The sequence below is a fragment of the Scyliorhinus canicula genome, chromosome 2 (assembly GCF_902713615.1).
Source record: "Scyliorhinus canicula chromosome 2, sScyCan1.1, whole genome shotgun sequence".
Taxonomy (NCBI): Eukaryota; Metazoa; Chordata; class Chondrichthyes; order Carcharhiniformes; family Scyliorhinidae; genus Scyliorhinus; species Scyliorhinus canicula.
Window position 1 is genome coordinate 81600976 of NC_052147.1, and position 17177 is coordinate 81618152.

Consider the following 17177-nt stretch of genomic DNA (forward strand, 5'->3'; position numbering starts at 1 on the left):
TTTGGAAATCCAATTCATGTCCTTATTGAGTGTTAACCTGATCATGCCACTGGCGGGGGGAAACAAAGAAGATCTCAACTAAAATCTCGTCAGCACAAATCCCGCTTTTGGCTGCTCACAAGTTTTAGCAACAATTTTGTGGGCTTTGCGCCCACAATCAGCAGAGCCGCTAAATCGTGGCCATACTTTTTCTGTTGACAAGTGATGCAAACTCTTAATCTTTTTGAAGCATACTTATAGATTCTCCCAAAATTTTTAAGTAATTACAAATTTTTCTGCTTCTGGATCAAAGGTCATCACATCATGAACGAATGAAACAAACTTTTTAAAAAATAAATTTAGAGTACCCAATTATTTTTTGCAATTAAGGGGCAATTTTAGCGTGGCCAATTCACCTAACCTGCACATCTTTGTGTTGTAGGGGCGAAACCCACGCAAACACGGGGAGAATGTGCCAACTCCACACGGACAGTGACCCAGGGCCGGCATTCGAGCCCGGGTCCTCCGCGCCGTAGGCAGCAATGCTAACCACTGTGCCACCATGCTGCCCGAATGAAACAAAACTGAGCGACATGTTCTTAACCTTAATGATATGTGTTATCCAGTCATTTTGAGATAACACCCTATCTGTGTGATGAAAGAAGTAATTAACTGTTTTGTATAACTTTACACAAATATATTTTGTTAGGTATTGAAATTAGAAGCTATCATAATTTTTATTGATTCATCTTTTGTAGGCTTATGTTGTTTTTGTTTCTACATTGGGTGGTCAATGGTTGGAACTGAATTTTGCTGCCCTACTTGCACATATTTTGGAGTTGGTGTCCCACCCAAAAGCTACTCAGACTCCAATCGATGCCATATGCTGTCGCCATTGTGTTTCATTTATCCTTCGAGCCACAGTAGGAAGTCTGCTTGGAGAGAAAGCTCAAATTGCCGCAGCTAAAGAGATCTGTCAGGCTGTGGGTAAACAGAAGAAAGCTATAGGTATGAAACTAGAACCAATCTAGGTAAATCTTCATGTCAAACAAGAATGTATTTATGCATGTTGCCATATACACTTGCATATTCAGTTTAATTCATTTATTGTGATTCCTACTAATATTCCGGCTCTACCATAGTGACTGCTTCTCAATAAAATTGTTTTGTGATTCATTTTCTGCTCTTGATAATATCTGTAGGGCTTTTAAGAGTTGACCACATTGCTGTAGGCTGGAGCCAAATGTAGGCTAGACTAGGTATGAATGGCCGATTTCCTTGCCTGAAGCACATTAGTGAGCCAGATGGGTTTTTACAACAATTGATAGTTTTATAGTTACCATTACTGAGACTGGCTTTCAATTCCAGATTTATTAATTGAATTTAAGTTCCACCAGCTGCCAGTGTGATTTTGAATCACTGGGCCTCTGGATTACTCATCCAGTGACATCACTAGGCCACTGACTTCTTCCAAAATTTTGACTGATTTTTATTTTAGTCTTGTGTTGCTTTAATTTTTACTTGGGATAATGTCTGGAATTTAATTGTAAAATCTGTAACTCCCCTTTTATGTTTCACACAAAAGCTTTTACTTATCTGTATCCTTGAGATTTCTTTGCTCTGATTGGGTCCTTCTTACAATATTTTGTCTTTCGCTGAAGTTAGATATTTGATCATCCATCAGAAATACCAATGCTTCAGTCAAGCATGAAAATTTTGATATCAGATAATGGGGTTAGTAAATTGTAGATGCTACGGTTCAGGTTTTCAATTCACTGGATTGTTTGAGCTGTTGAACTCCCCTCTTTTATTCCTTTGATAATTTGGATGCATTACCACATGGAGGTAACCATCCAAGTCACACACCATCCTGACTTGGAAATATATCGCCGTTCCTTCACTGTCGTTGGATCATAATCCTGGAATTCCCTCTATAGCAGCACTGTGGGTTTCCTACGCCTCAGGAACAGCAAGGGTTCAAGAAGGCAGCTCACCGCCAACTTAAGGACAACTAAATTAAAGCTTGCCAGCGAAGCCCACATCCCGTAAATTAATTTTTAAAAGTATCGCAGCTATGTTTTGTGTGCTATGATCCTTTGGTTTCTACGATATTTTGATTTAAATTTATTTTTATTGCCAGATGCTGCAATGAGTGACAGTAATATGGAGACGAAGGTGGGTACAATGGATGTGTCTGCCAGTCAACATGTACTTGTCTGTGCCCTACAAGAGTTGGGCAGCCTAGTACAGGGCCTTGGTTCTACTGCTGCCCCATTGCTTCAAGATTCCACCATAGGTAATATGGCAAGAATTTCTGTAAAGATGTGTGCCCTTTGGTCTGTTAGCGAATCATGTAATACCAAAATTCTGAGCTTTTGTCCAACATTTTCATCTGAATATTGATGTTTTGCAATGCTTTCACTTTTTACATTGGAGAATGTGAAAATGACATGAGTTTGCTTCTCGTTAAATTGAAGTTTTTTGCTTTCATAGATTTCATAGAATCTGGCCTCCTTCTGCACTGTTAAATTCTATGACTCTGCGATTCTACAGTGCAGAAGAGACCATAAGCCATCTCTTGGGCCTGCACCGACCCTCCAAAAGAGCACTCTAACGAGGTCCATTCCCTCGCACTATCCCCGTAACCCCGTGCATTGATCATGGCCAATCCACCAAACCTACACATCTTTGGACTGTGGGAGGAAACCGGAGCACCCAAAGAAAAACCCACCCTGGAATCTAACTTGGGTCCCTGGCACTGTGATGCAGCAGTGCTAACCACTGTGCCACCCTGCTGTCTTTTACCCTTTATCCCTTTACTGATGCCCCAAGACCTGGTCGTTGCTGGTGCAGATTGAATGTAACCATATGATCACTAATTCCACAAGAGGTTCTATGACTTCTAGTAGAGCAGCCATATATCTTATGGATGCTATACCATAAGAACTAGCTGTACATATAAGATTTCCTGAGTAGGATCAATATAACAATGCGTCTTGTCTTGCATTAAACTCAATTTGGATTTTATCGCCATTAAGGTAGTTATTCCAGCTGGTATAAGGTAGGTTCAAGTCACTATTACTTATTACCTATACTAATTCTCTCTCTCGCTACTTGTTATAACCATATTTATTTACTGCAACTAATTTTTGTGAACAATTTCAAATCATCAGGGAACGCCGTTTTACTCTATCTTGCAGTCTATTTATTTCTGTTCTACTGTGGGAGGTGCCTAAAGGATGTTTCATGATGTAAGTGCATTGCATCCAGTTTAAGTTGTTACTGAAAGAAATCCATTAGCAGGTCATATAAGAGAACTGAGTACCATCTAAGAGAACTGAGTACCGTCATATAATTTGACACATGCCATCAAAGTTGCACTATGTTTCCAATTCAGCTGGAGATATTAACTACATAGCATATAGTGAACCATTAAATAAGTTAAAATGGTGGTCTGAATATTGTACTTACTGCTGACCTTGAAGAAAGCCCATACAATCTCTCGGGTGTGGATCTAATTTTTTCTGCTGTTTGATTTTGCACCAAGGGGATCTCCAGGTGTCCAAAACAGTGGCATCGCTAAGCAGCATATAACATTGATGAATTTTTACAGACAGCAGATCGGAAGTAAAATGCACTGATTGTCAGTGGCTTTTTACACATTTTTCAGAGAGCAAAATCAGAGCAGAGATGGGCACAAAATGGTGGAAGAGCATTTGGAGGCTGGTGTGATCACCTGCAGTGATCTTCTGGGGAAGGTAGCGAATGTAAAATCTCTGATGTCATTCAACGTACAATTATGTTTTCATAGAATCATAGAATTTACAGTGTAGAAGGAGGCCATTCAGTTCATCGAGTCTGGAAAGAGTAATCCCACCTAACCTTTTTTGACACTAAGGACAATTTAGCATGACCAATCCACCTAACCTGCACATCTTTGGACTGTCGGAGCACCCGGAGGAAATCCATGCAGACACTGGGAGAATGTGCAGACTCCGCACAGACAGTGACCCAAACCGGTAATCGGACCTGGGACGCTGGAGCTGTGAAGCAATTGTGCTACTGTGCTGCCCCATGGGAATGTGGGGGTGAATTGTCAATCCCTATGAAAGGATGGGGCTCAGTTATCTGATCGTCTTCATCTCTACTTGCCTTTGTGTTATCAGAACAAACTACCTGGTAGACCACTTGTAGGCAGAACATTTTGAATGTCTCAGCGAAAAGCTGAAGTTGATTTTATTTGAAAATCCAGGTGAAATCTCTGATTTGTACATCTCTTTTCTCATGTCAGGTGTGCTAGACAAAGTCACTTCAGTGCTGCTCCATCCCAGTGTTTCAGCTAGATTAGCAGCAGCATGGTGTTTGCGTTGCTTTGCAGTGGCCTTGCCATCTGAGGTTTCTCCTCTTCTGGATCGTTGCACTGAACGTCTGAGTGCTCTCAGATCATCCCCTGAAGCAGTAACTGGTTACAGTTTTGCAGTTGCAGCATTGTTGGGAGCAGTGCAGCATTGTCCACTGGGTATCCCTCATGGGAAAGGGAAGGTAATTATTTTTTAAAAATTGGATTAACATTTAATTGCATGAGTAAAATTTTGAAGATTCAGAAGCAGCAGTAAATTGTGATTAGGATCTATGGGTCAGAAGGGGCTGCTTTCTTTGAAGGTCAATTCAGTTGCATATTAATGTTATTGGGTTTCTGGGTAGCAATTTTTTAGTCATTAAAGACATTTTCCCACTTCTGTTTTAAGTTATTACTTGCAATGCACCTTTTTAAAAGGTTGATTTTATTAATGTGTACACAATGTATAGTTAAGACCCATTTTTAAATTCCTCTTTTTCAGTTGATTATGACCCAAGCAGAGGATTTTTTACGTACAGCAATTCAAAATAGTCGCCTCTCAATACAGCGCACTCAGGCTGGTTGGCTTCTGTTTTCTGCACTTATGACGCTAGGTAAGATTGTTTAATAATATTAATAGGCAAAAAACTAAATGTAATTAGTGTCAAATGATGGATTGTTAGCATTTATTTAATTGTGACTGCTGGCACTTCGGAAACTTTTGCAGGATTCTTAATTATTTTAAGGATATCTTGATCTGTGAGTCCACGGGTGATTGTTAAAGGCTCATCAAAAATGTCTCATCAAAATATTTTTTCGACACATCTATTCTCCTAAACTACACTTTTTTTTTCTTCATTCATGTTACTTTGCAACAAAATTTTTTCAAAATGGTATTTTCAAATCCCTCTAGCCCTGTTTCCTCCCTTCAATCCTGCTGAAGCAGCTTTGATCAAAGTCATGAAACTCTTTAGCAATTGTGTCACAAATGCAACATTTTCTTCAAAAGATCATGCCTTGCTCCTTCTTGACTGCTCCTCTGTTATCCATCTCTGTAGAACTAAGTTTTTTTACATAAATTACTACATAATTGTTGTTTTTCTAATCCACACATAGCCAATAACTCCTCCTCCACTACTACCCATGGGTCTCCTTTTTGTCCCTTTTCTACCTCATAAACATGACTTTGGCTCAAAGGAGAAGTGTAGAAAGGAGGCTTGTGTGGAGCTTAAAACACCTAGCGTGGATTTATTCGGACAAATGACTTGTAATTGTAATGTAATTGCTTGTACTTCATAATCCTGGACTAACTTTCATATCTGTGTGATGTCCAACTCTGCCTCGTCACCAGTTCTTTCAATTCCATAAGTGCCTCCTTTCTGTCAGACTGTTTGTCCAACATGCTGCATAAACCAACTTATCTGAAACGTATCTGCTCTTGTGCTATCCGTCCACAAAGTCCTACCTGCTCACCCTCCACATTCCCTCAGATCTACATTAGCTCTGTGACCTATGAGCATTACATTCAAACTCATCACTTTACAGCCTTTCTCCAACCTTCTTCAGCCTTGTACTTTCTCTCATGCTTTTTGATATTCCCCTCTGGCAATGTCACTCAAAAAAGCTGAGCTTTTACATTAAACAGGGTTAGAGGGAGACAACTGGTCAACAGTGAAGATTTTACGTAATTGTGCCAGTAAGAAGGCAGGGGAGGAAGGCAACATACGCTGGGAGGAAGGGAGAAGGTAGAAAGGGGTTGGAGGCTGTGGTGGTGGGAGGAAGGGTCAGAGAAAGACTGGTAAGGGGATGATAGAGCTAGTTGGAGATAAAAAATGGAGGGATTAAAACATCCCTCTAGTAAATTCAGGACTTGCATTTTATAAATGTTTTGATAACGTTTACATTCAAATGCTCTGTTTTGTCACACTTGCAACTCTGCTGGCTTAACATTCCGAGTCCCTGGCCACTCAACAAGCTATTCCAAGTGGAAACTCACTCTCCCACATTTAATCCATCTTCTGCCACTTGCTGAATGTCTAAAACTGGTCCTCTGCACATATAGTGCTTTTCCGGGATGAAAGACCACACATTTGCCATTGAAACTTTGTGCACAACAGAATGTAGACAGCTGGCAAAACAACTCCAGTTGGAAAACACCCATTATTGTTGCTTTCATGGCTAGGTGACAGCTGCATTTAAAAAAAAATCTGATTGTTACAGTTAGCTCATAGATTTCCAGAACATACCAGGTTATGAAAAATCAGATGGTGGGGAAGGCAGAGAAAGCAGGTTGAGATAGAGGAATCAGTAGATGCAGAAAGATTGATAGCACACTTATCAGGATAAAGGAGTATATTATTGGGAGAGACAGAATTGAGGTGAAGCACAGATATGGATGTGGAGATAAATGTTCGGGAAACAAAGATTAATAAGACTGAGGAAAAATAATCAGAAAGTCACCGATGTTATGTGAAATATCAAGCTCTGCTCTAGTTACGGTGCTCTTTCGGAGGGCCGGTACAGACTCGATGGGCTAAATGGCTTGTGCAATGTAGGGGTTCTATGGTCATGCACCCTCCCATTTATAAATCTATTCTGCATGTTTTAATCCCTCCATTTTTTATCTCCAACTAGCTCTATCATCCCCATACCAGTCTTTCTCTGACCCTTCCTCCCACCACCACAGCCTCCAACCCCTTTCTACCTTCTCCCTTCCTCCCACCGTATGTTGCCTTCCTCCCCTGCCTTCTTACTGGCACAATTACGTAAAATCTTCACTGTTGACCAGTTGTCTCCCTCTAACCCTGTTTAATGTAAAAGCTCAGCTTTTTTGCGTGACATTGCAGAGTTGTTATTTTAGGCAATTTTTCAATTGCCTAAAATAATTGAGGGTAGCATGGTGGTTAGCATAAATGCTTCACAGCTCCAGGGTCCCAGGTTTCATTCCCGGCTGGGTCACTGTCTGTGTGGAGTCTGCACGTCCTCCCCGTGTGTGCGTGGGTTTCCTCCGGGTGCTCCAGTTTCCTCCCACAGTCCAAAGATGTGCGGGTTAGGTGGATTGGCCATGCTAAATTGCCCGTAGTGTCCTAAAAAAAGTAAGGTTAGGGGGGAGGGGGGGGGGGTTGGGTTACGGGTATAGGGTGGATACGTGGGTTTGAGTAGGTTGATCATTGATCGGCACAACATCGAGGGCCGAAGGGCCTGTTCTGTGCTGTACTGTTCTATGTTCTAATTAATCTTTACTTCGTCAGTCAGGCTGGAAAGTGAGTTTCCTCTTCGCAGTCTTTTATACAACAGAGTTTGAAGCATTCCTTCTTGGTCATTTTGCATTCAGGTTTGGCCTTGTTCATTCTCTGTGCTCTTAATAGTATTTTCCCTCCATTTGACACTTTCAACTGCTGTCCTGATGTCCCTGCACATTCTTACTACATTAGTTTAGGAATGAAACCTTAAAGGTCAATTGTGTTTCTTCAGAAGGGCATAGGAACCAATTCCCCAATTGTGTTACCGTAGGAGAGTCTGAACAAATACCATATAGATTGGAAATTGGCAATGTATGTACATAACCTCACCTCTTCTGTTTTTAATGAAATAATGTGTTATATTCAAACAAAAAGTATTTTTAAAATATTCACTTAACGTAACTTCAATTCAATTAATGCAACAAGTGCATATTTCACTCAAGAATTCAAGATGCTATCATCATCTTATTGTAGCAAACTCCAATACTTAAATAAATTGGCAGTTGCCATTCTGGAACTACAGGTCCCAGTGGGATTTGGGTCTCCTGTGCATGCACCAACCAAGAAATGGCTGTCATCGCGCAGTTGGTCTTTTTCAAGTTCTTTAGGCTGGGAACTGGCCCAGCACTAAAGAAAAGGAAGCAAAGAAGTGAAATGGCCCAAACTGCTGGTCAGGTGACCTGGACCCGAGTCCCGTAAGTGAGAAAGTGTCCCAGGAAAAGGTCCCAAAACAAGGAGAAGCTCCCAAACCAGTGAGTAGAATAGAAAGAGGTCCCTGAACAAAGACCATCCCAGGTAAGGGACAAAGATGGAGATCAGAAAAAGGTTCTGATCAGTAAAGCTGAAAGAAACAAAGAAGGGTGGCACGGTGGCACAGTGGTTAGCACTGCTGCCTCACGCGAGAATCCGGGTTCAATCCCGGCCGCGGGTCACTGTCCGTGTGGAGTTTGCAAATTCTCCCTGTGTTTGAGTTTGTCTCATCCCCACAATGCAAAAGATATGCACGGTAGGTGGATTGACCATGGTAAATTGCCCCTTAATTGGAAAACAAAAAGAATTGGGTAGTTAAACTTATTTTTAACAAAAGAAACAAATCGAGAAAAAGGCTCCAAATTAAAAAACGGATGTGAGAATCAAGACGTGAAACAAAGTGATCTTGAGAGGGTCCCTGAAGATCTGAGAGGGCAACCAAAGGTTGGTGACTCTGTGTTGTGGGCTGTAAGGGCAAAGGTGCCCTTTTGGAGAGTTTTTATTTGCACGACCCAAGTCCAGAAAGTGTGTTTGGAAGGTGTTTAATTATGATATGATCGAGAGGAAAGGAACCTTGGAAGGCAATATTGGAACCCTGGAGCTTGATTCTTGTTGAAGCTGTCTGAGCGAAAGTGACTTTTGGAGAGCATTCCAAGACAGGTTCTCCAAATGTGGAGATTGGAAACCCTGGTAAAAAAGACAGTTTCAGTGAGACCAGTTTGCTCACGGTGTGACAAGTTGGGCTATTGAGAAATCCATAGAATCTTTGGCTGAATAGGCGTGGTGTGGCCACAGATTACTAATTGGTTCACGTGTACTGCATATGCACCCAAGAATATTAGATAGTATGGTCAATTGTTTTGCCTCCCGAATTTGTCGGTAAATAGGTGGTGTGAAAGAATAGGGAATATTTGAATCATTTTCTTGATAGGTGGTGTGTCTGGCCACAGATTACTAATTGGTTCACGTGTACTGCATACGGACACTGAATACCAAGAGTAGTAGATAGTATGGTCAATTGTTTTGCCTCCCGAATTTGCCTGTAAGTCGGTGGGGTGAAAGAATAGGGAATATTTGAATCATTTTCTTGTAATTGTATTGAAATCTTTCAAACCTTTTTGTCTTGTGTAATTTTTTTTTCTTGTTTAATAAATATTTTATTATTTTTGTCAGAAGTTCATCCAATTCCTGTGAATTTGTTCAGTGACCTACCTCAAGGTTTCTTTAGAAAAATAAAAGTTAGGATCTGTCAAATTCTGGGATCTGGTTTGTCCAATAGAAACATCAGCTACGATCATAATGTTATGCAACACATTATTACAAATTTTAGCATCGGGCAAATTTATTTGGTCAAACATTTCTCTTTATGAATTGATCTTTTATTTCTTTAATGTTTCCTCCTTCTCAAGCATTTGTAAAAGTATCCCTCCAGAGCAGAAGGAGGTCATTTGGCCCATCGAGTCTGCACAGATCCTCTGAAAGAGCACCCTCCAGAGGCCCACTTCCCTGCCCTATCCCCGTCACCTAACTTAGCGGGAGGCAATGGCTTAGTGGTATTGCCAGCGAACTAGTAATCCAGAGACCCAGAGTTATGCTCTGGGGTTCCGAGTTCGAATCCTGCCAAGGCAGATGGTGAAATTTGACTTCAATAAAAACCTGGAATTGCAAGTTTAACGGTGACCATGAAACTATTGCCGATGGTCATAAAAACCCATCTGGTTCACTAATGTCCTTTAGGGAAGGAAATATGTTCATAGAATCATAGAATTTACAGTGCAGAAGGAGGCCATTCAGCCCATCGAGTCTGCACCGGCTCTTGGAAAGAGCACCCTACCCAAGGTCAACAACTCCACCCTATCCCCATAACCCAGTAACCCCACCCAACACTAAGGGCAATTTATCATGGCCAATCCACCTAACCTGCACATCTTTGGACTGTGGGAGGAAACCGGAGCACCCGGAGGAAACCCACGCACACACTGGGAGGATGTGCAGACTCCGCACAGACAGTGACCCAAGCCGGAATCGAACCTGGGACCCTGGAGCTGTGAAGCGATTGTGCTATCCACAATGCTACCGTGCTGCCCAGGTTGTCATTACCTGGTCCACATGTGACTCCAGATCCACAGCAAATGTGGTTAACTCTTAAATGCCCTCGGGGATGGGCAACAAATGCTGGCCCAGCCAGCGATGCCCACATCCCATGAATATCTTTGGAACTAAGGAGCAATTTAGCATGGCCAATCCACCTAACCTGCACATTGTTGGACTGTAGGAGGAAACCGGAGCACCTGGAGGAAACCCACACCGACACCTGGGAGAACGTGCAAACTTCACACAGTCATTCACCCAAGGTTGGAGTTGAACCTGTGTCCCTGGCACTGTGAGGCAGCAGTGCTAACCACCGTGTCACCATGGGTGAACTATTTGCAATTTTCCAGTTTTTCAAATTTGACACTTATTTTGTTGTATGATCAATTTGTAATTCCAGGACCAGCAGTTGTTCACTATCATCTTCCAAGAATTCTCTTGCTTTGGAAAAGTGTATTCCCACAGTCCCCAAAAGACTGGGAAACTGAGAGGAGTCGTGGAGACTGCTTCACGTGGCAGGTGACATTGGAAGAACGTGCTGGAGCTCTCTGCGGTAAGATATTTGTGATTAATAGTCTGCTTGTATGTGAATTCCCCTTGTCTTGCAACACAGATGTACGTCTTTCAAACGCAGTTAGTCATTTTTAGCTGGGTTAACTCCATTTCATAAAAGATGCCAATTGTTAAACTTCCCTTTAAATATGGCAATTAGTCAAGTAAAAAATTCTGACTTGATGTTTAATAGTACAAATTAATTTGTTCAGTAATTGGAAGAATGTTAATAAAAGTTCCTTGTTTTGTTGAAGAGAAAAAAATGTATCTCTTCATGCAACATGATTCAGTTGTGCAGACAATAACTGTTGCAGCGCTTAACATAAACCATCTAGTTTTTGAATGAAATTAACTGCTAAGTGGAATCTGTATCATATGAATCTGTATCACATGAGTGAAGATATCCTAATTGCAAGTTGAAATATTCAAACATAAAATGAGCAAAAATTGAAATTGAGCAATGAAGGATATTAGGCGCTGCAATGTAAAACTGAAGAAAAGTTAGCCCTTCACTTACACATTGTATAAAGTGGTTGGTTAACTCAGTCGGCTGGTTCGTGATCCGGAGCAATGCCAACAACCTGGGTTATTTCCCATTTTGGTTAAGGTTATTCATGAAAGCCTCACCTTCCCAACCTTGCCCCTCACCTGAAGTGTGGTGACCCTCAGGATAAATCACCGTCCGTCACCTCTCAAAGGGGAGAGCAGCCTATGGTCTTCAGGGACTGTAGTGACATTTACACAGTGTGTATGTTTTTTGTGCTTGACAGAAGAAAAAGAAAGGAAACCATTTTGTTATTTAAGTTGTATTTGCTAATTAAAACAATATTAACTTTGGGAGATGCATAGTTTTTTGGCAGGGAAAACCAAGAAGCTGAAATGGCCATGGTGACAAATTATCCCTTCTGGTTAAAGGGTTGATTATAGTATCTTTTAAAAAGCGAACTGTAATTTGAGGAGTGTTTGTTCATTATAAAGCAAAGCAATTGGTCCTTGTCCATAGGATGCATTTGGGATACTTTGTGATCCAGTGGGAGAGTAAAGATCCAGTTGTCATGGTCCACATTGGTATCAGTGACACAGGTAGAACAAGGACAGAGGTTCTGCTAAGTGGGTGTGAACAGCTAGGAGCTAAATTAAAAAGCAGAACTAAAAAGGTAATAATCTCTGGATTAGCCACGAGATAATTGACACAGGATCCATAATATTAAGGAGTGAAATGTGTGGCTCAAAGATTGGTGTGGGAGAAATGGGTTTGAATTCATGGGACATTGGCACCAGTACTGGGGAAGAGGGGACCTGTTCCGAAGGGACTGTCTTCATCTGAATCATGCTGGGACCATCTGAATCATGCTGGGACCATCTGAATCATGCTGGAACCATCTGAATCATGCTGGAACCATCTGAATCATGCTGGGACCATCTGAATCATGCTGGGACCATCTGAATCATGCTGGGACTAGAGTCCTAGCAAATCGTGTAACTAGGGCTGTGGATAGGGGTGGGGGGGAGGGTTCAGTTTAAGTGGAAACTGGAAACCCCAATTTCAAGGAGGAAGTGGTAATAAGAATAATAATATAATAATCATCATCATTGCTAATAATAATAATAATCATCATCATTGCTTATTGTCACAAGTAGGCTTCAATTAAGTTACCGTGAAAAGCCCCGAGTTGCTGGTATTGTCCTGCATTACAAGCCAGCTGTTTAGCCCACTGTGCTAAACCAGCCCCGTCTACCAGCCCAGGTAGGAGTGCAGGTTAGCAATGTGGTGGATGGTTATTAGAAAATTAAAACAAATGCAATTGTTTTGAACACATAATTGTTATTCACATCATTGTTTTGCAATATGCTTTGTATCTGAATGCAAGAAGCATTCGTAACAAACGTAATGAGCTAACGGCGCAAAGAGAAACAAACGATAATTAATTTGTAGGGATTGCTGCAGGGAGACCATGTCTGGGAATTGAATATCCACAGGTATGCAGTATTTAATAATAATATTTGATTTTATTATTGTTATATGTATTAGTTAGTATACAGTGAAAAGTATTGCTTCTTGCATGCTATACAAACAATGCATACCGTACATAGGGAAGGAATATAATGTTACAGTTATAGCAAGGTTTAGAGAAAAAATCAACTTAATACGAGGTAGTTCCATTCAGAAGTCAGATGGCAGCAGGGAAGATGTTCTTGAGTCGGTTAAAACATGACCTCAAACTTTGGTATTTTTGTTCTGACGGAAGAAGGTGGAAGAGAGTATGTCCAGGGTGCGTCGGATCCTTAATTATGCTGGCTGCCTTTCTGAGGCAGCGGGAATTATAGATAGAGTCAATGAATGGGAGGCTGGTTTGCGTGATGGACTGGGGTACATTCACAACCTTTTGTAGTTTCCTGCGGTCTTGGGCAGAACAGGCTCCATCCCAAGCTGTGATACAACCAGAAAGAATGCTTTCTATGGTGCACCTGTAGAAGTTGGTGAGAGTCGTAGCTGACATGCCAAATATCCTTTGTCTTCTGAGAAAGTAGAGTCGTTGGTGGGCTTTCTTAACTATAGTGTCGGCATGGGGGGAACAGGACAGGGTGTTGGTGATCTGTAAATGTAAAAACTTGAAGCTCTTGATCCTTTCTACTTCGATCCCATTGATGTAGACAGGGGCATGTTCTCCACTACGCTTCCTGAAGTCGATGACAATCTCCTTCGTTTTGTTGACATTGAAGGAGAGATTATTGTCGTCGCACCAGTTCACCAGATTCTCTATCTCATTCCTGTACTCTGTCTCGTCATTGTTTGAAATCCAACCTACTACGGTGGTGTCATCAGCAAATTTGAAAATCGAATTGGAGGGGAATTTGGCCACATAGTCATAGATGTATATGGAATATAGTAGGGAGCTGAGGACACAGCCTAGTGGGGCACCGGTGTTGAAGATGATCGTGGAGGAGGTGTTGTTGCCTATCCTTACTGATTGTGGCCTGTGGGTTAGAAAGTTCAGGATCCAGTTGCAGAGGGAGGAGCCGAGGCCAAGGCCACGGAGTTTGGAGATGGGTTTTGAGGGAATAATGGTGTTGAAGGCTGAGCTGTAATCTATAAATAGGAGTCTGACATAGGTTATCTAGGTGTTCCAGGGTAGAGTGCAGGGCCATGGAAATGGCGTCTGCTGCGGACTTGCAGCGGTAGGCGAACTGTCGTGGATCAAGGCAATCCGGGAGGCTGGAGTTGATTCATGCCATGACTAACGTTTCAAAGCACTTCATGATAATGGATGTCAGAGAAACTGGATGATAGTCATTAAGGCACGCTGCTTGCCTATTTTTGGTACAGGCATGATGGTCGTCTTCTTGAAGCAGATAATAATAATTGCTTATTGTCACAAGTTGGCTTCAATGAAGTTACTGTGAAAAGCCCCTAGTTGCCACATTCCGGTGCCTGTTCGGGGAGGCTGTTACGGGAATTGAACCTGCGCTGCTGGCCTTGTTCTGCATTACAAGCTAGCTCTTTGGCCCATTAACCAACCCCTAACCAGTACACTGGAAAGATAGACTGAAAGGAAACCGAGGTGGCGCAGCCCTGCTGGTGAGGAAAGGATTAGTGCTGTAATGAGAAATGACATAAGCACTGGAGATCAAGATGTGGAATCAGCCTGGGTAGAAATAAGAAATAACAAAGGGAAGAAGTCCTTGTTAGAAGTCATCTATAGGTCCCCAAACAGTAGTTCTACAGTGTGGCACGGTATAAACCAGGAAATACTGGGGGCTTGCAAGAAAGATGCAGCAATAATATTGGGTGATTTTAATATGCACATGACACTGGTACCATTCCTATAGGGATGGGCAATTCATATGTAATAGAAAGGGTGGAATTTGGAACAATCAGCATCAATAGGGAAACGGGACTCAACAAACGCTTGGGATTGGGGGCAGACAAGAGCCCAAGGCCTGAAGGCCTACATCCTAGGGTGTTAAAGGAAGTGAGCACAGTAAGAAGTCTTACAACACCTGAGGAAGGAGCAGTGTTCCAAAAGCTCATGTTTGAAACAGACCTGTTGGACTTTAACCTGGTGTTGTAAGACTTCTTACTGTGCTCACTCCAGTCCAACGCCGGCATCTCCACATCAAAGGAAGTGACAGCAGAGATCGTGTATCCATTGGTTATTATAATCCAAAATTCCCTGGACAAGGAAATGGATCCAGTGGATTGGAAAAACGCTAATGTGGCGCCCTTATTCAAAAAGGAAGGGAAGCAGAATGTGGGAAATTACAGACCAGTTAATTTAACATCTGTTGTTGTAAAATTGTTAGAATCAATTATCAAGGACGTAATATCAGGACATTTGGAAAGCCAAAGTGCTGTCCATCAGAGTCAGCATGGTTTTATGAAGGCAAATCATGTTTGACTAATTTGCTTGAGTTCTTCGAAGATGTAACAAGCAAAGTGGAGAATGGGGATCCTGTAGATATTCTGTAGATAGTCCAGATGTAGATATCTGGACTTCCGGAAGATGTTTGATAAGGTGCTGCACAGAAGGTTAATTCACAAGGTGAGATCACATGGGATATGGGGTAATTTATTAGCTTGGACAGAAGACTAGCTGACGGACAGGCAACAGTTGAGATAAATGGGTCTTTTTCTGGATGGCAAGATGTAACTAATCGGGTGCCACAGGGTTCGGTCCTTGCGCCCCAGCTATTTATAATCTATATTAACAATTCGGATACTGGGATAGAAGGTTCTATAGCCAAATTCGCCAATGACACAACAATAGGTGGGAGAGTAAATAAGAACCTTACAAATGGATATAGATAGGTCAGGAGAGTGGGGGGCAGCATGGTGGCGCAGTGGCTAGCACTGCTGCCTCACGGCACCGAGGTACCAGTTCGATCTCGGCTCTGGGTCGCTGTCCGTATGGAGTTTGCACATTTTCCCTGTGTTTACCTGCAAAGATGGAACACACTCCCACTCTCCCTCGCGGGGAGAGTCCAGACGATCAAAATGAACGTACTGCCCAGGTTCCTCTTCCTGTTTAGATCTATTCCGATCTACATCCCCAAGGCCTTTTTCAAAGCGCTGGACAAACTAATCATGGCGTTCGTATGGGGGGGTAAAAATGCTAGGATCCCAAAGAAGGTCCTACAAAAAACAAAATCCAGAGGGGGGAGGGGCTAGCCCTCCCAAACCTACAATTCTACCACTGGGCGGCAACAGCCGAGCGAGTAAGGGGATGGATCCAGGAGCCAGAGGCCGAGTGGGTGCGTGCGGAGGAGGCCTCCTGCATGGGGACCTCCCTCCGGGCCCTCGCCACGGCAGCACTCCCATCCCCACCCAAAAAACACTCCAGCAGCCCAGTGGTAACAGACACCCTCCAATCCTGGAACCAACTGCAGCAGCAATTTGGCCTGACCAAAATGTCGGACAAGGCTCCCATCTGCAACAACCATAGGTTCACACCAGCACTGACTGACGCCACCTTCAAAAGGTGGAGGCAGGATGGAGGGACACTGACAGTCAGGGACCTATACACAGACGGCAGGATCGCAACACTGGACGAACTGACAGAGAAATTTTGGCTAGCCAGGGGGAACGAGCTACGGTATCTGCAGCTCAAAGAAATGGGAGGATGACCTGGGGATTGAGATAGGGTGGGGACTCTGGAGCTAAGCACTGCATAGGGTCAACTCCACCTCCACGTGCGCAAGGCTCAGCCTGATGCAGCTAAACGTGGTACATAGAGCCCACTTAACAAGAAACCGTATGAGTTGGTTCTCCCCGGAGGTGGAGGACAGATGTGAACGGTGCCAAAGGGGCCCGGCCAACCACGCCCACATGTTCTGGTCTTGCCCCAGACTTGAGTACAGGACAGCCTTCTTCGAGGCTATGTCCAAAGTGGTGGGGGCGAGGGTGGAGCCATGCCCGATAGTGACGGTCTTCGGGGTTTCAGACGAGCCAGATCTATTTCTGGGGAGGAGGGCGGACGCCCTTGCCTTTGCCTCCCTGATCGCCCGCCGTAGAATCCTGTTTGGCTGGCGGTCAGCAGCACCACCCAGAGCTGCAGACTGGCTGTCCGACCTCTCGGAATCTCTCCAAATGGAGAAAATCAAATTCGCCATCCGAGGGTCAGACGACGGCTTCCACAGAATGTGGGAGCCATTCATGCAATTGTTCCGGGACCTGTTTGTGGCCAACGAACAAGAGGAAGAATAGTCGGGTGGCCAAGAATCAG

At 42.9% G+C, this 17177-nt stretch overlaps 1 protein-coding gene across 4 annotated transcripts in view; it reads left to right on the forward strand.

The window, feature by feature from the left end:
• heatr5a (HEAT repeat containing 5a) overlaps positions 1-17177 on the forward strand; it is a 244745-nt gene that overhangs the window by 62275 nt on the left and 165293 nt on the right. For all 4 annotated transcript variants that reach the window (XM_038781265.1, XM_038781281.1, XM_038781255.1 and 1 more), the window contains 5 exons: positions 738-987; positions 2120-2275; positions 4271-4521; positions 4821-4932; positions 10802-10954. In XM_038781265.1, coding sequence (XP_038637193.1) covers positions 738-987; positions 2120-2275; positions 4271-4521; positions 4821-4932; positions 10802-10954 — 922 coding nt within the window. The remainder of the gene's footprint in view (positions 1-737; positions 988-2119; positions 2276-4270; positions 4522-4820; positions 4933-10801; positions 10955-17177) is intronic.